Consider the following 23,720-nt stretch of genomic DNA (forward strand, 5'->3'; position numbering starts at 1 on the left):
CAACACACTTGTACTGACAAATTTCTTACTTTCTCATTTTACCATATAATTATAAAATAAATTGATTACAATATAAATATTGTACGTATATTTCAGTGTACCTGAATCCCGAGTCCCGCTGCCCAGGGCTGAAACATATAACTTAGCTTCATGGGGCCCCCTGTGGCGTGGGGCTCCAGGCAATTGCCCTGCTTGTTCAAATTGCTTTAGAACATTAGCTCTCAATCATCCTGCCAGTGTAAGGGTCTGTGTGTTCTCCGATTTTTATTTATTCTGCATATTCCTTTTAGTAAGGAAAAAAAATAAGATTTGCTTGTATTTTTAAAGTGAATTAGTGTTCATGAAAGGAGGCGGATTGAAAATCTTGGACACTGAAGTATTCAGAATTGCAAAAGCATTTCAAGCAGCAGCATTCCAAGTTTACCTAAACTGCATTACCAATGTATTTAACCTGAATGGGTAGGGACCAGCTTTGGCTAACAGAGGGAGCACAGTCTCCATCCCCCAGAATGGTAATAAGGCTGCCAATTGCTGTGGTGATGATTTTGACACCTATTCACTAGGCGCTATCCTGAGATCACAATCTCATTTCACACAGGCAATTGAATAACCAATCAGATATCACCTAATCACTTTAGGTAATTACCGATGAGTTGAACTGAAACTAGTAACACAGAGGCCTTGGCTACACTTGCACGTTACAGCGCTGTAAAGCCTCCCCCAGCGCTGTCACTCACTCCCCGTCCACACTGGCAGGACACTTACAGCGCTGTATCTCCCTGGGTACACCGCTGCAGGTACTCCACATCTCGGAGAGGAATAACAGCTGCAGCGGAGTGGCTACGACTCCCAGGTGTGAGTGTAAACGCTTGCAGCGCTGTACTAATCACCTTGTCAAGTGGCCAATCCTCTCCATTGTTGTGACCGGCTGCAGGAAGGCGGAAGTGCCGGTTTCAAAGCTCGTACCACAGAGAAAAGCAAACAGTTTGCAGCTGGCTTTGAGTGAGTAAATGAATGAGCAGGGGGCCAGGAGTTCGGAACTTGCAAAATAGAGAGCTGACATGCTTCAAAAAGCACTCTCTCTCCCCCTCACACTCCCTGTCACAATCCACCCCACCCCCCCCGTTTTGAAACGCATGTTGCAGCCACATGAATGCTGGGATAGCTGCCCATAATGCACCGCTCCCAACACAGCTGCAAATGTTACAAGTGTGGCCACACCACTGCGTTGTCAGCTGTCAGTGTGGACAGACTGCAGCGCTTTTCCTTACTCAGCTGTACGAAGACAGGTTTACCTCACAGCGCTGTACAGCTGCAAGTGTAGCCAAGGCCAGAGTTGAAAGTTCTGATATGACACTGCTAAGCTCCAGTTACCCAAAATAAAACTAGTTTACATTAAACTTGTGCCTTTCCTCCTTTTTCTTTCATTTTTGGAGTTAAATTGGCAAATGCTGCATATAGCTACTGTCTGTAGCCACTCAGAGCACCGGTAAAGAAGAGATTTGTATCTTTATGGAAAAGGTTAGGGAATTTTTTTTTTTTAAATTCTAGTAAGGTAAGTGAGTGGGATTCTCCTTTTTCAGTGGGTAAATGTTATTGATTTCACCTGGATTCTTTCTGACCGATATGTTAGATCAGCAAAAGCTGCTTACTTACCATAGAAAGTGAAATAGCCAAAAACGGCAGTCATTAAGTACATAACGAACATGGCAAAAAATGAGATATTTGAAACCATTTGCATTCTCTTCTGTGTGCGACTGGAAAAAGAAGAAAACATAATAAATGGCTGCATTTTGTTTGAATAACTGTTGTAGAAATGTATTAACCTTTGCACAAACAAAATTAACTAGCATCGGAGAGACTCCAGAGTGTGTCTTTTCTTCATTTAAATCAGTGATCCCCAATAGCTGTACTGAAGGAGGAGAATGATTGGGGGACTAAGTTCCCAAAAGCCACTGGTAGCCTCCCAGTTTTGCTAGGGTTTTAAGTCAAGAGAACATAATGACCATTCTGTGAATATTGCCATCCCCAAATCCCAATGGGTGGCTATGGCCCCTTGCAGTAGCCTCTGTAGCAGAGAAAGGGTCAGCTTGGAACTGCTTCTGTGTGCAAATTAAAGGACTAGTAAAATAACAGAATATTAACATCCTAAATGTTTGCAAAAAATGGTCTATGTCCTCTGGTAAGGAGAACTGCTTTAGTTTAAAACAAATTGGATAAACATAAACATTTCATTTTTGACACTTATTTTGAAATGCTTAAACCTGGGTGCCTAGCGTTGGGCTCTTAATCCATATTTTGATACCAAAATAGAAACACCCAGATTTCTAGAAGAGCTGAGCACCCAAAACTCCCACTGAAGTCAATGGAAGCTGAAAGTGCCCAACAGCTCCCAGTTAGACACCTTATTTAGTGGTCAGAATTTCAACAAACAGCAGATCCTTTGATAAGGACGGGAACTGCAGCAGGCTGAGCACTGCTGAAATTCCAGTAACTTCTTTTTAGGTACTTAAATAGGCGCTGAACTCTTTTGGCCTTGAAGCACTAATGCAAAGACATTAATATGGAGTAAAAAGAGAAAATGGCACAGTCATTTAGGAGCAGATTTTGCTTCATGGCAAAAAATGTTTTCATCTAAGGTATAAAAATATAGCCCTGATTCTCCACTGGATCTGAGCTGTGCTGGAGGGAGCAGCTGCAAGGAGCCAGTTGCAGCTCCCTGATCATTGGCCGCTCAGCCTTGATGGATGTTAGAGAAGCAGGGGGCCTACTGTAACTTGCACCAGTGCAAATCAGGTCACCACACCTACTGCCTGCTCATGCCCCTTTGCTCCCCTTATGCGAGGGTCGGAGGTATAGTTGCTGGTGTGGGAGACTCATCTTCTTCATCTTTCTTACACAAAGAAAAGTTACTGGTGTCAGTCACATCGTTTAACTATACTTGATGTGGTTTAAAAACACATTGGGGTGAAAGCCTGTACATAAAAAGCATAACTTCTTACTGTCACAGGCTTTTTGCTACATTGGAATCAATGGCATTAGCTGAAGTACAAGACTCTATCTTGTAAACTATCATAATTTGCACTGCTTGGCTCTCCAAAATCGCTGTGTCATTCTAAAGAAAATCCCTGGGATGTCATGTTACCCCATAGGAAATCCAAATTTACCTAGCTTCAAGCAGTGCTCCTTTGTTTTCTGATTTTATTAAACTACTTTTCCTTTGAATTACGAGGGTGACGTTGAGCAACTCTGCACTAACATTTTACACTCTAAACAGTTCATTTTAAACAAACAAACAAACAAACAAACAAACAAAGAACATCTTACTCTTTAAGTTCGCTGTAAATTGGAAGGACCGATGGGTGGCACACAAATGCAAATGCAAGGGTAGGCAAAGCATAAACAGTCTGTTTGAACATAATTGAAGAAAAGACAGTTAGGAAAAATACATAGTAAGAAATCATCAGTGTTTCAACTACCTCATCTCCCAACTTTCTGAACTCTTCAAATGAACATTGAGAGTCCCTGCAGGGAAGGCAGAGTGCCCGTCAAAAACATCAGGAACAATAACTTTTCAATGTGAGGACACAATCTATGTATTTTTCTTGCAAATATTTCTGAGACAGTTCAGAGACAGCAGTCGTGTAGCAGCTGCTACCACCAGGTTTATTCCCTTGAATAAGACACTTTCATATCCTCTTCATATTCTGTCTGGGGATGGGTCCTGCTTTGAGCAGGGGGTTGGACTAGATGACCCCCTGAGGTCCCTTCCAACCCTGATATTCTATGATTCTACTATTGCTGCCAAACACAGTCTTGTGTGCGCGGGGCAAATGTTTGATCTTTACGTGCCATGAGGAGGAATATTATTTCAGTGCCATAGAATGGATGCTCAGAGGAGTCTGACAGTGATAGATCAGAGCTTGACTGTGATATTTCGTCTCAGACCATAGGAAGGAGCTGTGCAGAGGGTCACTGTCCCAGAAGGAGTACTGGGACACATTCTATTTCAAGGAGGCAAATGCCTGCTGGAGTTCCCAGGCATTACAATCTCTGTGTATTGATTGATAGTGCAGTTCATTCCCTCTTTGAAGCTGGCCAGATCTGCTGCCTGGTGCAAAGAGAGGCAGAGCCTCAACTCCTTAAAGTCCAGTGGAACCTGCCCCTTACACAAGCTGAGGGAGAAGATTCATTATGCCCTTCCCATCACAGCGCATCTGTGAAAGGGCCACGGAGACTCTGGACCTAAATGATGTGTCTCATTGACTAGGAATATGGAGTGTGATATCAAATTATCTGAATTAAAAATAAATATCATAGAAAGAAACATACCTTGGAATTAAAGGTAACATACTTTGGTTGACACATCTCTTCATGTGCTGAGCTAACATTTGATATGATAGGTGATGTTGCACTTGGCCCCAGTACTGGGCAGGAAAGTTGAACTTTCTTGTAGATAACCTACAATAAAGTGCCACATGGTAAACTGTAAAAACTTATTCAAATAAAAAATACCAAAGACACTATAGGGGCAACTCTAATCCAACCAAAACAGCAAGCAGAACTTACCACTATGAGGAAAAAAACCATGCAACCAAGAGAAAATCCACTAGTATATCCAAGATACCCTAAAAGAAATACAAAAGAAATCTAATCAATAACTCATGTAATGGTCACATTTGTTTGTGTTTTTGTTCTTTTTATAGCTTCTTACTTTAGAAAATAGTTAAAGTTATTACACATTATACACATAATATGAACCATGAACTTCAGGATAATATAATAATGTCTAATTTTTTTGGAAATCTGTCATTTCACAAGGTTGCTACATTTCAGACATATTAAAATTCTGTTCTGATATGTTTGACTCTCATTTAATATTCCTCTCCTGCCTCCTTGCAGATCATGTATATGGCAGTTTGATTAACTGCACTCTTGAGAATGACTTTCACAATGGACGTAAACTTGATAATAGGAGAATACTCTCATAATATGCCGCAAATCACGCAGTGCTTAAATGTTAAAACTTACTATGGGATTAGATTTTCCAAGGGATTTCGATTTTTATTTCAAGGGCAGTTAGGTGCCTAACCTCCTTAGGTGTTTTGGAAATTCCAATATGTGCCTATCAGCAACTTTAGGCACCTAAATACATTTGAAAATCTGGCCATATAGGGTGAGAGGCGCCTTGTGGAATATAAGTAATATCCATATACACATTACCTAGACAGAACTAGTCAAAAATTTTCAATGAGAATTGTTATTGACATTTTGAATTTTTATGGAAAAAACATTTTTTGATAATTCTGTTGCAATTAAAAAAATTACTAGCTCTATGTAATATTAATTTACCTAACGGAATAAACACCCAGGTGGTCATAAAATCTGTAATCAGTTGCCACAAGCAAATGGAAGAGCTAACGAACACATTATTTTGAATCAATTTAGTTATACTGTCTCATTTGTCATGTTACTAGCTTTTAGTTTAGCCTGGCTTGTTCCAGGATGCCTAATACATAGCTTATTCCTGTGCTAAGGCCACTTTATTCATGACTGAGCACTGTCCTCTCCATTATATCTGAGTGGCCAATATGACCTAGAGGGGAGCAAAATTTGGGTACCCCCACTTTATTCTAATGATATTTGCACTCTTACCTAAGTTCTTAAGAAGACACAGGGGGAGGATTATAGTAAATGTCACGGCTACAACAAGAATTCGCCCATCCACATACCATGCCCTGTAAAACATTTCAAAGATACAGTGAAATCTCTTCTTAAAGCACTATCACTATTTTTTAACATTGGATCAGCCATCCAGAATTACAGCATTTTCTCTGGCTTCCATATATTATAAGCTCAAGTATAGGCAAAGACTGGGACAATTTCTGAACTTCCTAGGGCACTGGTTACATGTGATAGTAAATGGAATATTTTATCAGTAATTGCTTAAAAAGTGGCACTCTTTGGAATCTGAGCCACAACACATTTTCATAGTCCGAGGGCAAAATGTTGCCCTTACTGGTAGGAGTGGTGGCATGGGTGAAGGGATGGAGCAATACCAGTTGGCATTAGATAGAAGCTATCCTGCCAGCACAGGAAAAGACAGATCAAGCGGTCAGACATAGTGCAGTGCAGCATATGCTGCAGACAGCAATATACCCACTTAGCCTGCTGAGGGCCTGGCCACATGCCCTAACTGACAGACCATGCTACTGAGGGCTGGGATGCACTGTCCACCCCAGTCACTTGACCCCTTCCCATAGGCTGTGGTTAGAATCCTCTCCTTGTGGTCTGCAGAGAAAGGGGAGAAATGCAGGATTGTTCTCTACAACATATTTTAAAGTGCTCTGTCCAGTCTTGTATGAAACATCTTTAGGATGGTGTTTCCACCTTTTAGCTAAGTTGCAAGACATCATATAATCTGATGTAACAAACAAGACATGTACCAATGTAAAGAAATACCCCTCTTTTTGTTTTGTTTAAGGCAATGATAGATGCCATCAAGCAGTAACAAGTGGCAGAAATCTATCCTAGGTATTCTACTCCTGTCATGTTTTAGTATTGGGGCACTCCGCACTATGGCAGGGGTGGCCAAACTGTGGCTTGTGAGCCACATGTGGCTCTTTTACAGTTAAAGTGCAGCCCGCTGAGCCCCCCACAGCTCCCCCTTTCTCCACCAACCAGATGGAGGTGTGGGGGGGAGAGCTCGGGACTTCTGCCTTGCAGTGGGGTGGTGGGGTAGGGGCTTCTCCCCAATGGGGAAGGGCGTTTCAGGGCTTCAGCCTCATGGGGTGCACCTGCCAGGGCTTGGGGCTTCAGCAGGAGCAGGGCTGAAGCCCCAAGCACCATCAGGTGCCTCCCATGGGACTGAAGCCCCAAGCCCCAGCAAGTACGCCCCGGCCCTCGAACTTCTGAAGATTGTCATATGTGCCTCGGAGGGTCAGTAAGTTTGGCCTCCCCTGCACTCTGGGGAGTTCTTTACAGATTGAATCCTACAAGGTGCTCCGAACTCCTGGAGGTGCTGAGTGCCTTCAATGCCCATTGGTTTCAATAGGTGTTGAAGGTGTTTAATAGCCCCAGGTATTGCTCAGCATATTGGGATCAGATCATAAGATAAGAATGCTGTAGAAATCATTCTTCCGAAGAAAAATCTAGACAGTAAACACTAAAGGTTCATTTATTTTTCTTTTCTCTCCCCTTCCTCCCCCCACCCTTTACAATCCCATTAGGGACCCTGCTGTGAAGATCTGACACTAGCATGAGGAACAGCCAATAATTAGTGCTTTTATAAACCCATGCTCTAGCTTATCTACATGAAGTTTAGACTCTGAAGTCAAGTAAGCAAAATAGTATTAAACTTACGAAAATGCTTCTTCTTTTCCCATAAGAAACTTTATGGCAGAAGGCAGCTCATTTTTTACTATGAAGAGATAGCTCAGCATTGCTGGGGAAAAAATGAGACCATTTTAGAAAGTGGACATGATACCTTGTGGAACGAGCACATAGAAGGATACTGGATCTATTCTCCTGCCAACCCGAAGTAAATACAAGCTGATCTAAGGCAAAGAAGTTTAACTGATTCTAAATTACTGATCCAAGTTGGGTTTTCCCTGATATGTCATTTCAACAGACTACACAGAGAATACTAGTTTGAACTGCACAACAGGACAAAAGGGCCCCCAAAACATCACCGGGAGAATGAGAAATCTGAGTGGCCGACAGGCATAAATATATGTGCATTCCTTTGTTTGCTCTTGTCTTTTATACTCTCTTTACCTCCAGTATTCTGGAGAGAAGTGGATCCAAAAACAATAATTTTTCCCGGAGTGCCAAAGACCTGCTCGCCAAGCTTTTCATACACCATGCAGCCTGCGTAAACCAATTGGAGGAGAAATAAAAAATCAGGGTTGACAAGCAACTGTCAAGTCAAAACATTTAAGATTCCTCTTCATTCAGCTAATTTCCCCATCCATGCTGCTATTTCTTCCCTTTTCACACAAATATGGGTCTCTATTGTAATTCACAGGAGTCGAGCAAGCTTATTTGGAAATATCCTCCTCACGTTTTTAAATGTCAGGAGTGGCTACCAATCACTTTTTGAAAGTTGGAACTCACAATGAGATTATTATATCTCTTTAATATAAGTGTCCACCTACAGTCCTCATGATATTTACAAACCTGGCATCCTGACATCTTAAGTTTGCTCCCTCAGTAGGAATAATATAAGATTTAATGGAAGATAATATTCAACACAGCAGGGATCTGCAAGCCAAGGCTCTGGCAGACAAGCTAGAGAGACACAACACAGCAATGCTGTAATTTTATGCAGTTTAACTGACATAGATTAATGCAGAGAAGCCAGACTGTTCATTTAAATTATTATTTTTATTTCCTTATAATATATTAATTTTATGAGTTCTCATTCTCCTAGAGCTCCTGTGAAAGAAGGAAAGTATGAGAACTATAATTAAATATTCTTTGTTTAAAGTCTGTCAAATTCAACTAGTAGCTAGACCCTCTATTAATTACAAGATGTTCCAGTTGAATTTAGCAATTTTTTTCCCCAGTTGTCGTTTGGGCTGACAGAAAAGCTACAGCATTAAGAACACAAGAGGGTATGCAACGAGAATGGAAGATAAATATTTCAGGTGTTACACTGCAGATTATCCAAAAGAGGTGTCTCACAGTTTGGGTTCCTCACATTTTCTCCTGGTTGACATTTTCTCTTTAAAACTCACATGAACAAGAAGCAAAATTCAGTTTGAGTTTTAATGCAATGTCATCCTTAGCAGCCTGAAGCCCAGGACCCAAATTTTTAGCGTTTCAAGGACACAAATGTGTGTGCATCTGCATGCCTAATTTGAATATGCAATTGCTGCCATTGTGTACACAGTTGTGATAATTGTGTACACAAATTAGGTGTTCAAATGTGGAAGCATTCTCATGCATGGGTAAATTTGAAAGTTTGGACTAAAGGTTATAACCTCAGGACATTATTTTTAGCCTAAAGAGTTTAACATTACAAGGGCATTTATATATGTATTTAGACTTATATATTGTGAGATCCTCAGGGCAGAGTGTGGCTTCTTCCCTATATGGAAAGTACCTATTATTATACCATGGGTACTATTGGGAACAACATCAACTCTATTTTAGTGATGTCATCTTATCCCAGATAAGTTTCGCTATACAGAGTTTCATTATAACTGGAATTGCAATCTTCAGATTGTAATGCAATAAAACAGTTTGAATCATTCCTTCTACTTCACTAAATGGAGTTTCACTGTATCAGAATTCACTGTGAATTGGTTTGACTATATCTTTTCTTTATAGCAATGGGCCAGATTCTGGTCTCAGTTATACCACTATAAATCTAAAGTAACTCTGATGGCTTCTGGCCCAGTTTCTCTTTTCTTTTTCAAACTGATGAGAAAAAAAACCCAGGCATCTTGCTTTATTCTGAACATTTTTATCATCTCTTGTCCTTTTCCCTCCTACTAAATTGATACATTATGGTCTCAAATTACCTGTTTCCTTTGAACATATCAACAGGAGATTTATTGAATAAATAGACAGCAATGTCACTGAAGACAATAGAAACCTACAAGAGAGTGAAAAATAAAATGTATTATAATAAAAGCATTCCTTGGTGTTGCAATTTTGTACATATTGGGACAGATTCTCATTTACACTAAGCCACCTTCATAGTTTTCTGGCAGTGCAAAGTGGCCCCAGAGTAAGTACAAATATAACTGACGCGTGCTTTGTGGCTTCTTTACATTGCTATAGTGTAAAAAGGGGACCTAGTATAAAGGAGGCTCTGGCCCATTAAGTCTTATATTGAAGGCCTGCCATGATCAACTTATGGTGCTCAAAGTTTATAGCCTATTAATTAGTAACCCCTCCCACTTTTAACTAAACCAAAATAAAAATCTCCTGCCATCTAAGCAAGAAGATCTAGTCAGAGCAGCAGTGAGCCCTATGCTCCCAACTATTTAGTCTAATGATCTTTCTAAAATCTGAGGCACAGAATTTTATCTAAGCGTTTATATAAGGACACATCCTAATGTCCATATGAGGGTCACATCCTAATGTTCTTTCCCAAGCCATGTTCCAGAGGATATTAATGGTATCTCCTGATATTGTTGTGCCTGACTCTGACAGTGCCACTGGGAAAGTGGGGGCAGCACTGCCCCAAGTAGCCCTGCTAGCCTATTGTACAGGATACAGTGTGATCTCCCCCAATCTGTGCACCATTCCAGCTGCTCTGGAGCCGAAGGAGATGTGGTTCTTTGCCTTGACACTAGCATCCCTGTTGGCACTAGCTCACACTGTATGATCCCCAGAGTGGTGGTCTCTGAGCTTCAGATTTTGAGCAGGGGAGACAACAGAGACACACCTCCTCTGAGGTACTGCATGGCACTGGCAACTCCAGTCCCTGTCCTGCACTGAGAGAAGCAGAGGAGAAGGGTTTGCTGCATCCTGCATTATGGTTGGTGCTTCCTGCAATGGGGCGTCCATCATTTGACCCCTGCACTGTAATCACCGGTTTGCAGAAAAATTCGGGAATTAAAATGGGAATGAATGCTCAGTCAATATTTGCCAGGGGCTGAGCAGCACGCCTGATAACAAGGCAGTACAATGGGCCAAATGCACAACACTACCTTTGCTCAATGATCTATCTCCTGTAGACCAGGGCACAATTCAAACACTGTGTGTTCCTTTTCTCTGTGTACAGTTACATGGGCTGATTGACAACACATTTTCATGATATGTGTAAGGAGTATTACAACAATCTGTTGGCACTTCTATCATTTTTATCATGATAATATGTCTTAGGACACCATGTAAACAAATCTAAAATTAAACAGAAAACAAGCTGCTACAATAGATGGACAGTTTAAAATGACAAAAACAAGTCTTTTCACTGAAAAGAACATGCAGGATGACAGTTTGAGAACAATGTTTTCTTCCTTAGACTAGATGTATTTGGGGCCAAATTATGGCTGCTCTTGCCATGATTGCATGGCCTGAGGTGTGGGGTAGAATGGAAAAGGGCACAAGAAGCCCCATTTTTCTCAGTGTAACTGTACAGAACATGCCACAATGATGCAGACAGCATGACTTGATCTTAATGGGGCATCAAACAGCTGACAATGGCACTGCACTTCCCAAAGGCACTTGTCCACCCTGGCTGCACTGTACATTGTAATGCCTGGAGGGCAGTGCTGCGAGAGAAGGTGGAGTAAGTGCTGCTGCTGAGCATGCTCCCAACAGAGACCACGTGCATGTTTTTGCACTATGTGGGCATAATGTCTCCAGCCATTATTGCTTGGCTGTTGAAGCAAGCCATAACTGAGCCCTTAACATTGAACTCCTAATTTGCTGACACCAAGCAAAGGGCGTCTTCACGGAGATAAAAATAACAGCTGCAAGCCAGCCAGGTGATGATCTGATCTGTTTCCTTACCTCCCCTCAGGAGTCTCACAAGTTGCTATGAGAAACGTGTCCTTTTTCATTAAAGCCATATGAAAAGCCTGTTTGTGTGAGGGCTGCGGTTTAGGCAGACTAGTGCCTGTACCATCCCATAGAATGGAATGAAAATGTTAGTGCCCCTAGCGCTTTGCAAACTCAAAACATAAGCAGTGAAGCTTTGGCAACTCTGTAGTATCAAAATTGTTCTCATGCTTCACATTTTGTACAGTTTAAAAAAGTGCTGGCAACCACATAAGAAATCTGGGCAAAATTCTCATCCCCAGTCCAAGCCAAGTGTATAGCTATATGCAGAGGACCGACACAGGGCTAGGGGGAACAGAATCCTACCTCCCACACTGGGAAGCTATGCTGTCTGTCCACAGCTGCTTCCTTCACTCATCAGCTGTAGCAACTACTGTGACCCACTGCACTGCAGAGGCCTGGGCTTTGTGACCAGTGGATCTGTGAAGTTGGTGGATTAACAGGCCACACATCTGCCACTCCCAGCTCCGCCACACAAACCCCCTTACATTCCCGTGGGGATCAGGACACAGCAGAGCTCGGCTCAACCAGTGCTAAAGTCTGCAGAATCCTCCTCCTAAAGTCCCTCTGTGACCTGGCTCATGTGCAGCCTTCCAAACATTCTGCAGCCGTGAGAATTTCTCCCCTATTGCTGATATGAAAGAGTCTTTCTATGGCATAGCTCATAGTTATTAGTCATATTAGATTGTAAGCACCTATGGGCTCTCATCTTATTTTACACCTGCAAAGCATCATACTTACCTATTGCGTTAAGTTACACAAATAATACATAACAATAGTGTTTTTGTTGCTTTGTTAATTTTGAATTCAGTATGCAAAGACTATATGATCCTGATTCAGATCTCAGTTGTGTGGGGGTTAAATTTGATTCCACTGGAGTCAGTAGAGTCATGCTGGCAGAAAAGCAGGCCCTCGTTTGCTTAATTAGCTTTTTTAACATACAGGTTTCCTTTTCCATCTTTGCTTTTTACTTTTAGATCGCAGTGCATGGTTCTCTTCCGTAACCAAAGTCTACCCAGATCAAAGAAGGCTTAGAAACATTTCAGATCTGTGTAATTTACAAGTAATGAATACAGCAAGGCCCTCTGTTCAAAATGCAAAAATAATAATACTTGGTCTCTGTCTTTAATCATTTGTAAAGCAACGTGTGATAAAGATAGCACTATATATTTGTTGGAAAGATTAATTTGATCAAGCTGTGAGGGGAAAAAAAGTATTCTTGATCGATTGGATTCAACTCTCTGCATTGCAGGACATAGGAACATTTTAAACAGTGCTCTTTATTTGCCACAGAGCTCCAGAGGTCCCATTAGGATTTAGTATCTCAAAGACTGGTTTGATGGCTCATTCCCTGCTGACTTGCCTCTCACTCTCTAACTTGTCAAAAAGAACAGGAGTACTTGTGGCACCTTAGAGACTAACACATTTATTAGAGCATAAGCTTTCGTGGGCTACAACCCACTTCTTCGGATGCATATAGAAGTGGGTTGTAGCCCACAAGTACTCCTGTTCTTTTTGAGGATACAGACTAACACGGCTGCTACCCTGAAATCTAACTTGTCACTACCTACTACATCTTTGGTCTTAATAGCTTTGTCTATGACATTGCTAACATGACTGAAAACCATTACGAAGCTAACAAAAGCATGGCTATTAAAATAAATATCTGCTATTAAATCTGCATAGTTAATTAAGTAGAGAATAATTCTGTTCTTTATAGGACAAAAAATTTACCCAGCATTCACCTTAGCTAAATACTTTGTATAACATGGGTAACTCCACAGATCTACCCAGTATTTGATTCACGACAAGTCCAACTACCATCAAAGATCATTTTAAGCATATCTAGGGTTCAGTATCATGTATGTGATCTACTTCTGTTTTTATCTCGTTAATGTAAGCATTCAGGAGATACACACCTCTCAACTGCCCCTGGAAACAGAATGCTTTACAGAATGTGGTGTTATCTTCTTGTTAGTGCTAATGAGTTCAATAGCAGTATGGGTGGTGAAGAGAGGAGCAGACAAGGCTGTGAGAGTTTACAAAGAACTAAAGTTTGAGTGGAATCAGAATGTAATTAGACTAATGCTTTGGACTGTTACTGTGACACAGATAGTTCCCATCTACACTAAAAAGCAACAGAGGGTCCTGTGGCACCTTTGAGACTAACAGAAGTATTGGGAGCATAAGCTTTCGTGGGTAAGAACCTCACTTCTTCAGATGCAAGACCCATCCACACTGTAACTTTTAAAGCATAACTGGACCAGGGGCTGATTCCTGATTTGGTTACAGTTGTAGGGTAGACAGGACCCTGAACTCTCCAAAGCAAGTCAATTCCCAGAGTGAAAGTCAGAATGATTTTCTCTTTTCAATGGGTTTCAGATTACAGGGCAATCTTATACTGCACACACATAAGACAGATATTTGCAAATTGAATATAAAAATTGGAAGCACTTCTATAATTTTAATTAGAAATCACTGATGTAGCAATAGCTCTGTCCACTTCCATTTTTAGTTTGACATATAAGCTAGTGAGTTTATTTTTAATTAAATGTTTGTCAGTGCTGCAGTAGCAAAGCAGTTCAAAACATCCTGAACTGATTTGTATCTTTTCATATTTTACGTTTCAGATCTGTCTCTTGGTGCCATGTGCTAGATCTCAGAAAGGAAAATCGAGGATATAAATCTCATGTGCCTCCTACCCATCATTTTCCCCCCCAGCTGGGCACAAAAAAGTATTAGGGCTTGTACACACTAGCGGTTTCTTCAGCATAACTTAAGTCACTCAGGGGTGTGGAAAAGCCATCCCCCTGGAGTGATGTAAGTTACACTTACCTAAGAGCCAGTGTGGACAGCGCTATATTGACGGACGAAGCTCTCCCACCAACATAGCTACAGCCACTTGGAAAGCGGGAGTAATTATGCCAATGGGAGAGCTCTCTCCCATCAGCACAGACTGTATAAAAATTAAACATCCAAGCCTTGGGATTGCATTTGAACAACTGGAACTCTTTAGCTTTGTGTGCCCAAGTGTTCCTTACCCTGGTTTTAGGGCAAATACTGAAGCAGCCAGGTGTCTGGGGCCAGATTGTGATCTGCCTTGCCACTGGGGGTTATGCCTTGTGTGATCCACCTGAAGAATAGGCACAATAATGGTCTCTAAGAGCAGGGACTACTTCCTCCCTCCACACTGCAGTAAATAAATCACCTTAAAGGAGGTAGGGACCAGGAGAAACCATGGTCATGCTTCTCGTCATACCAGCCAGTGGAACCTTATAGATAGGGCCCTACCAAATTCATGGCCATGAAAAATGCGTCACGGACCGTGAAATCTGTTTTTATCTGTGCTTTTACCTATATTATACAGATTTCATGGAGGAGACCAGTGTTTCTCAAATTTGAGGTCCTGACCCAAAAAGGGAGCTGCAGGGAGGTGGGGGGTTGCAAAGTTATTTTAAGGGGGGGGGGGTCATGGTATTGCCGCCCTTACCTCTGCGCTGACTTCAGAGCTAGGCGGCCGGAGAGCAGCGGCTGTTGCCTGGACATCCAGCTCTGCAGGAAGCAGTGCAGAAGTAAGGGTGGCAATACCATACCATGCCATCCCTACTTCTGTGCTGCTGCTGGTAGCAGCGCTGCCTTCTGAGGTGGGCTCCTGGCCAGCAGCCACTGCTCTCCGGCTGCCCAGGTCTGAAGTCAGTGCTGCGGTCAGCAGCAGAGCAGAAATAAGGGGAGCAGTACTGCAAACCCCGTACAATAACCTTGCAACACCCTCCACCCACAACTCCTTTTTGGGTCAGGACCCCTACAATAACAACCCTGTGAAATTTCAGATTTAAATAGCTGAAATCATGAAATTTACTATTTTTAAAATCCTATGACCGTGAAATTGACCAAAATGGACCGTGAATTTGCTAGGGCCCTACTTATAGACAATGCCATGTGTAAATCCCTATACACGCCAGGCAGTTTTGAGAGAGATACAATTTGTCTTAGTGCTTCCCTTGGGTGGAGCGGCTCTACACTGCCTCCAACAAGTTGTGCAAACTGTATAGTCTAGCCTATCCTTTGTAAGTTACCATTATTATATTATACAGAGTGCTTATGCTGAAGGATTTTAATTTGCTTTGCTTTTCAGAAGTAGTTTCACACTATGTAATCACTAAAATAATAAGTGTTTGGATTTGTGATTTGCTCCCAGTGAAGGCACTCGCAAAACTCTCATTGATTCTTGGAGAACAGGACAGGTTCTTAATCACTGACATTTAGCTGCTCACATATTAAAAATACCTAAATGTAGCCTGCTATTTGTCTCTTAATAGAAAACTAACCTTCTGGGCATCTTACCCAGGGAATGGGTACAGAAAATGAGTGAGATTCTGGACCTGGACATAGAACACCCAAAGATTCACCCAAAGGTGTGTGATTCTTTAAATTTTGTTTTTTAGGGCTCTGGGAGAAGTAGGATAACAAATTGGTGATTAAAATATAAATTGGGTAATCTATTCTCTTGTTTATAAACTAACATTTCTCGTACCATTTCTTGTCCAAAAATGCTCTTTCTAATACTTATGCAGCTTGGAGACTCCAAGTGAAATCCTGGCCTCATTGAATCCAATGGCTAAACTTGTATTGAATTCAACGGGTCCAAAATTACACCTCATGTCTTTTTTACTAATCACTGTGATACATTCATATCTGAAACCCATGACCAAAATGATCAAACTTGGATATTTAAGTCCATGTTTAGTTACCTAAATCAGTGGTCTGGGCATTAGCTGCTGCTACTGAAGCCAGCACCTCTGAAATCCAAGCTACTTATGTGTGCAGCCTACTTCGTTTAGTAAAACTGCCCACTGCATTTTGAATGGTCTATAAACAACCGCATTCTCTCTAAATGCAAACATTTTAAAATCAAAATGAAAGCGTGCCCCATCCTGCTATTCACGGCGTGGATACTTACACAAAAAGGATGATTCCTGTGTTGGCTAATGCAAAGGCAAGACCTAAAATTCCACTACCCATAATGGCGTTGCTGAGATTAAAGACAGATATTTGCAATGAGGTTGTTCCTGGAATCTGGACATAGGAAAAATGGACATATAAATAGTTTAGAGTTCATTATACAATGCACATATACTGTGAATTCCAAGTTTCACGTTATAGGAAATAAAAGTAATTACTGCTACAGCAATGATCCAGCAGAAAAATACAAAGCAAAATTTGAAAGAGAATAAATCCTAGTGAACCTTTTCACATGGACATTCCAATTACTGCCTAATGGAAGGGACAAATGCACTTATAGAACAGAAATAGTGTGGGCAATATATATTGCAGTATTTTTAAAAACGCCTTCCATTAATCATAGGAGCTGATTTTTAGAGGTGCTGAGAACATTCAGCTCCCCCGGCTCAGCTGGAGTTGTAGGTGCTCAGCACCTCTGAAAAGCAGATCTAAGGGTTGTATAGTTCACAATCAACAGTATATCGAGAGAGACTTACATATTCTTCACATTTCTTTTTTTCCAAGTGACTGTTTGTGAGACTTCTTCGGCTCTCCCGATCCGAAATAAACTTGCTGAAAAGAAGTCAGAGAATACATATTCTATCATGAGGATACATAGAATATGAATATACACTTTAATGCTATAAGCACAGCATGATTTTATACTTGCAAAAGAGGGTCAAACTTAGCTATTTAAAGGGTTATAATGAGCCTGATATTCATTTACACTTGTGTAAATCAGGAGTCAGTGGAGTTACACTAGTGTGAGAACAGAACCAGACCTAACAAATATAGAAAGCTATTCCTGGATCTTTAGTAAAAGAGAAGTACTGCTTCTGTAGACAGGATGGTAATTAATCTGCATACACATTAACAGAACATATTAGTCCCGATCCTCTGGAATGGTGTGCCTGCTGGTAGATCATAGCCATAAAGACAACAAATCCAGCCATGGGAGGCTCATCCCACTGTAGGGGATCTTCTAGTGTTGTACAGCTACCCAATTTCTCTGCTCCTGGTATAAGGGGTACAGCTGAGGGAAATGAGCATGACTGCGATGTTCCTATGCTATTTAGAGTGATAGAACTCTCTTCCTCCATTCTCTTCACAAGTGCTGTTTTGCTTTGTCATCACAATGTGCACATTAGAAATCTATTGTCATCCTGCTATTTTTCTGTCTGTCCCCTGCCTTTGTGCTTCACCATCTTGGAGTTATATTTCTTGCATTTATTTTCTCCCATTTCTTTTCTCTGCTGAAATCTTTTAGATTGTGTAACCCTTGGTTGTTTAGTTTTTGCAGTGTCCCTGATCTCCTTGTTAACTTACACATGGATCTCTGGGCCCTAGCTATTGCATCACCCATTATGCAAATTTCTTTCCTAATCATGTGTTGCCACCCCTTTTCAAAGATACCTTTTGCTTTAGATAATTTTAGGTGATTCTTTTAACAAACACCAAACCAAAAACACTCTGGATGACTTTACTTAAAAAATATCGTCCCCAACAGTTCCCTACAATTTCAAGGCATTCGATGAGCTAACATCCTCAGGTCAGGGACATACAGTTCTAATTTAACTGTAAATACACCTCTACCCCGATATAACGTGACCCAATATAACATGAATTCAGATATAACGCGGTAAAGCTGCGCACTCTGGTGGATCAAAGCAAGTTCGATATAATGCGGTTTCACCTATAATGCGGTATGATTTTTTGGCTCCCGAGGACAGCGTAATATCGAGGTAGAGGTGTATGTAATAAACTCTGAATCAAACCATGTATTATATTAATACATCAAAAAGTCTTGTGGGCTATCTTTAAGACTTTATCTTTTGGGGGTTCATTTTTGGGAGTTAATTTTTAACAATTTTTGAATTCTATGTACATGTCCAAAAATCCAGGTTTTTGGGGCTCTTTTTGATACTGTAATGAGAAGCTTTTTCAGGTACTTCCCAAAGGATCTATTTTCATTTTTATTATATGTATAAAAATGAATTAACCTTTGCATCCTTGTTATCTGGTTTAGCATTTAGTGTTTGCTCCCTGATGCATTTTAACATAGTACTGTTTCAAGCAGCACTACATTAGAGCACACTAGGGAACCTTTAGTGCACACCAGCAGAGACTACACAAACCAATTAATATGTGCTTTGGAAATCATACCCCATGGTTTGCATTACTGCTCCAAGGAGACAGGCCCTTAAGTACCAGCCAGGGAGCAGGGACATTGCCTATATAAACAAACTGCACAAGCGGTGAAATCAGCATGAATTGAGTAACTATTTCTGGGGGTTTTCTGGTATCTATTGGATAAACACTGATTTCCTTTACTTATTCATTTTATTTATTTTTTTAGTATCGGGGGATGGGGGTGGGTGGGTTAATCACTGTTTATTGGTTAAAATCTTAAATCAGAAGCCTTAGCTATATTATACCTTTGCACCTTTCAATGTAAAGTTCTATTACACTTCTCAATACCCTGGCTATGACCTTATTACTAGCAATGCATGATGAGAATGTGGTGTTGTTTTAACTATGGACCATATGCAGATGTCTGTATATCCACTGACTTCAGTGGTGTTAAATGGGGGATGCATTTAGTCTACTAACTTTACAGATTCTCTTTAAAAATGATTTTCTGTGCTCCGTCTGTGGTTCTTGAAGGATACACCTCTGATGGAAAATATCTTGAAAAGTCTTAGTCATCATCTCTCCTGTATAATTCCCTTATAAGTTTATCCCTTAAACCAAGACAAACTTAGGCACATATATTGGTGTTAAAATGTACTTAATCCCATTGCTAGTTTTACAGATTTGACTCACATCTATCAGATTGGTCTGACTTTGCTTATCTACATCTGAAACAAATATTTCATTTCTCATACATTTTAAAAACTGTTCATTTTCAGAAAGTTACAGCAAGTGAAGACAGAAAAACATTTGCAGTGTCAATGTCAAGAGTCCTGAGATCTGTTGGGGGCAGACAGCAGATTCCCCTTCCAGTTACATATGAGGTGCAGATCAGCCACCCTCTTTCTGAGGGAGAACTCACATTTTAATGCTCACTATGCAGATTTTTTTTATTCATATAAAATAGATTTTGACCCTGGGCTTCTAGTGAGTTGGAACTTGTATACTTTTGATGTCTTTTTTAAGCCACATTGCTGAATGTAGGCCGTTGAATGGGAAGAGTTTACATGGCACTCAGGTGCTCTCGCTGAAAAACTCTGCATGTGGTGTAATAAGGAGCACAGAGAGGAGCTTTGTTTCCAGCTCAAAAAAACCCACAGAAACAGCCAGCAACTCTAGTACAACAGCAGATCCTTACTGTAAATATGAAGGCTATTCAAAACCTGAAAATTTAACTTTTTATCTTAAAATAAGGCTTGGAAGGGTTTATTATGATGTGAACAATATTGTTTAATTTTATTAAATTAACAAAAAGTTTATATAAAAATAAACGCTATAATAATTTTTAAGTAATCATGTAATAATTGTATTTTACTTTAACTGCTGAGCAGAGAATTTTTTTTTTTACATTTAAATTTGAAGCTTAGTTATAAATCTGTCACTTTTTCTAAAAGAGCATTTTCTATTAGGTTTTTGCTATGGCAAACTTAGGAGCAAAGGTTTGATATAAATTCTCATTTGCAGAGAGTTTTAAACATAGACAGAAAGATATGATCTACATTTCTTGTTAACAGCATGAGTTATAAATTCACAGAAGCATAAAGAACATTTTTGTGGCCATTGTGGTTACATACATCAGATTGTGGAACAGCCTTTATTGAAAATCCTATATCTTTGCCCAAAATGTTTGTCCGTCTAATGTTATTATTTTGTTTTTTTGTGTTGTATATGCAGATATTTTGAAATGTTAGCATTTTGCTACTCTATATGTTTATGCATTTTATTAGACTCATTTGAAAAATTCAAAATGATGAATAAATTGCTACTCTGTTTGCTTTATCTGCTGTTGCAGCCTATGCCCAACAGATGTCACATATGAAATTCAAATTACATTTTCAAATGGAGCATGACTCAGTAATGAATAATTCAAGAGATATACTGAAAATTAGAATGCTGTTTTTAAACAGTGTGTTTCACAGGATAGACAGCATCAGTGGAAAAATACTCACCTATTTATCTGGCCATTTTCTACCTCTGTAAAATCATTTGAATCATTGCTGATGTTATCATCCTCAGGGACAGTCATATTCTGCAACTCAGTTAATTCTAATCCGCTTTTGAAAGGCATCCTGATCTAGGAAATGTAAGTATCCAAATGTTTATCCAAATAATAGTGTATATTTTGTAGGTAGACAGTAGCCACAATGTGAGCTCGACAAACCTAAAATGCAGTAAGAAAAACAAGCTGTATGAAGTATTCTAATAAGATTACAGTCAAATCTATACAAAAGAACGCCTTTATCAAGCAACCTCACGTCTGAAGGGACCAACCCAGATTATATCCCAAATGTACTGTACAGGTGGAGTAAAAGGCTCCTCCAGCTTAATTAGAAGAACACCTCCATTGCTTTATTTGTGCCAGGGCTCAGCCCAAGCACCTCTAGGCTTGGCAGTTCACAGCCCTGGCACCTCTGGACTTGTCGCATCAGTTATGAAAGTAAAAATTTTGATTGAGTCCCAGCACCTAATTGCTTGAGCCCTGACACCTCTTTCATCACAAATTAAGCACTGAACACCTTTGTTTAAGTAACCATATTTTGTCAATCCCATGAGTAGCTATTTATGACAGGTTTGGCTGTGTTTACATTTATAAAATAGTGAACAAAATACTGTATATACTCGATCATAAGCTGGTTCGTTTATGAGCCAACCCTCCCAAGATGGATAAGTAAAAAATGGAAAATTTTTATGACCTGTTCATAAGCCAACCCTATAATTCAGGGGTCAACAAACTTTGGCTCCTGGGCCATCAGGATAAGCTGCTGGTGGGCCGAGATGGTTTATTTACCTCGAGCGTCCGCAGGCACAGAGGTAAACCTAAGTAAACAAAGTGTCCCAGCGCACCAGCTGCTTACCCTGACGGGCCGGGACAGCAACTGGTGGGGAAATTTTTTGGGGGGGAGAAGCTGGAAGTCAGGGGACTGTGACCACCCCGCACATGACCCAACCCCTAGCCTGGGACCCCCACACTCTCCCATCCGATCCCTTCCCACCTTATCTGGGGAGGGCCAGGGGAGAATGTCTCTGGCCTGCCTGGAGTTAATCCGGAAGGCTGGGCAGCGCAGCTGCAGTCTGCTCCGGCAGCCCAGACCAGGCGGCACGGCCGCAGCATGTTCCAGTCGGCTGGGTCGGGTGGCACGGCCGCAGCATGTCTGGCAGGCCGGGCAGCGTGGCCACAGCCTGCTCTGGGGGGGTGGGGCCGAGCGGCATGGCTGCAGCCTGCCAGCCCCTGAGCTGCAGCTGCTTCGGAGGCTGGGGGGAGAGCAGCGTGGCCAGAAGCGGAGAGACTGGCCCCACCTTTTCCCTTCTGGCTGTGCTGCCTCTCCTTGCTCCCTCTGTTGGGGGGAGGGGCTGTGTCCCACCTTTCCTTCTCTATACCCATTCATAAGCCGACCCCCTTCTCTGGTGCTTCCCTTTTTTACAAAAAAAATTCGGCTGATGAACGAGTATATACGGTAGTAACACACAACTTCAAAAAATAGGTTTACAACCTAGTAGTCAAGGAAAAAATTCTTGGTGTGTTAGTTTGAGCCCCAGCTAGTTGTCACACCTTTGTGTTTCTCATGTTGTCTTTCTCCTACTTTTAATATACATATAAAATGTCCCATTCAATATAATTTTCATTATTAGTCTCCACGTTAGTACCAAATGAAGGCAACACAGGGATATCATCATTGCAGTTTTCTTTTATGAAATAGCTTCATTCCAGTTATTTGAATACGCTACTATCCGGAGATAAAGATTCAGACCACAACACTCCTCTGATTGAGAAACCGAATGCCTACATTCATGGACAGTCTGAAGAGAGAATAATGCGTGCCTTGTATCCAGCAATTGTTAAGCTATCAACTGTGAGAAATAAATTAGTCTCTCCCCTGGGAGAAGATGCAGCACCTGAGGCAACTAAAAACAACACCTGTGCAGAATTGGTCTAATCCACTACAATGAAATACATTTCCTCATCAGAAATGTGGATAATTTGAAAGGCCATACTTTCGCCTCTATGATTACGATTCATCACCGCAGGACCATATGTATTTGAGAATCAAAGAACTCTGGAACTCAACTGCCCCACAATCCCAACAAGCTTTTGAAGACGAAGTGTCATTAAGAAACAGTTTCTGTAAATGGCTCATGTGTGGTACAACTTCTCTAAACCCAGCAATTTTTCTGTAAGCAATTTTTCTGTAATGCGAGGTTTCCAAAACTTTAAGGGAGAGTTTGGGGTTACTGACCATACCGGACTAACCTCAGGATATTGGGGGATCTCTGAAGCCATCAGAGCTGCCTCAAAAAAAAAAAAAAAAAAAAGCCTCAGAATATTCAGATGTAACTAAGGAAGCAGGGCTGTCCCTAGTTTTTGCAGGGCCTCACATATTAATTTCAATTCCTATTCCTGTCCAACTATGACTGCCTCCTATCTATATCAAATAAACAGTACAGAATCCAAAACTGCTGCTTACCCCACATCCTCATTGCATTTGAAAGCACTTAGCAGTTTCACTTTAAATAATCTCTCAAAATCTCTTCAAAGGTATAATAAAATCTTATATTGAGTTTCACATGTGTCATTAGACAGATAATTTTCTTATCCCTGGGGTTTGGAAAATCCACCTCTTGAATTTTCAAGAGCAAAGTTTAAGATTAAAAAAAACGAGTTATACCCCTAATTCAAACAAACATCCGCGAAAAAGAGCACTTGAAAAAGTAAACAGGCCCAGTTGAAGTGGCTTTTGCTAATTCTAAAGAAAGACCCATTCATCCCATGACATACAATGACACGTTAAAAACAATTTAAACATGAATTAGGGCTACTTAATAAATACAGTGCAATCTACCTATAAAAATTCCTGATAAAAAGACTAAAGTCAAAAGTTTCAAAAATGTGTCCCTAAAGTTAGACTCCTAAATGCATCTACACGCAAAAGTTGTACTGCTTTAATTATTCTGGTATACTAACCCCTCAGTGTGGACCTAAAGTTATATCAGTACAAGCTACTTTAATACTGGTA

The 23,720-nt window shown here is 40.7% G+C and overlaps 1 protein-coding gene across 5 annotated transcripts in view; it reads right to left on the reverse strand.

Annotated features, from left to right (window-relative positions):
- Positions 1-23,720, reverse strand: part of SLC38A1 (solute carrier family 38 member 1) — a 46,013-nt gene that overhangs the window by 7,611 nt on the left and 14,682 nt on the right. For 3 of the 5 annotated variants that reach the window (XM_005297958.5, XM_042857011.2, XM_042857045.2), the window contains exons 2-12: positions 20,658-20,869; positions 17,016-17,091; positions 16,478-16,593; positions 9,528-9,601; positions 7,777-7,869; positions 7,363-7,444; positions 5,656-5,738; positions 4,570-4,628; positions 4,333-4,461; positions 3,328-3,407; positions 1,657-1,757 (exon numbers count right to left, since the gene is read on the reverse strand). In XM_005297958.5, the coding sequence (XP_005298015.1) occupies positions 1,657-1,757; positions 3,328-3,407; positions 4,333-4,461; positions 4,570-4,628; positions 5,656-5,738; positions 7,363-7,444; positions 7,777-7,869; positions 9,528-9,601; positions 16,478-16,593; positions 17,016-17,091; positions 20,658-20,776 (1,012 nt within the window). In that variant the 5' untranslated portion in view covers positions 20,777-20,869. Of the gene's footprint in view, positions 1-1,656; positions 1,758-3,327; positions 3,408-4,332; positions 4,462-4,569; positions 4,629-5,655; positions 5,739-7,362; positions 7,445-7,776; positions 7,870-9,527; positions 9,602-16,477; positions 16,594-17,015; positions 17,092-20,657; positions 20,870-21,701; positions 22,024-23,720 lie in introns of those variants that run through there. The other 2 variants (XM_042857102.2, XM_042857132.2) reach the window with 2 other exon arrangements.

Source organism: Chrysemys picta, chromosome 1 (assembly GCF_011386835.1).
Source record: "Chrysemys picta bellii isolate R12L10 chromosome 1, ASM1138683v2, whole genome shotgun sequence".
In the NCBI taxonomy this organism is placed as follows: domain Eukaryota; kingdom Metazoa; phylum Chordata; order Testudines; family Emydidae; genus Chrysemys; species Chrysemys picta.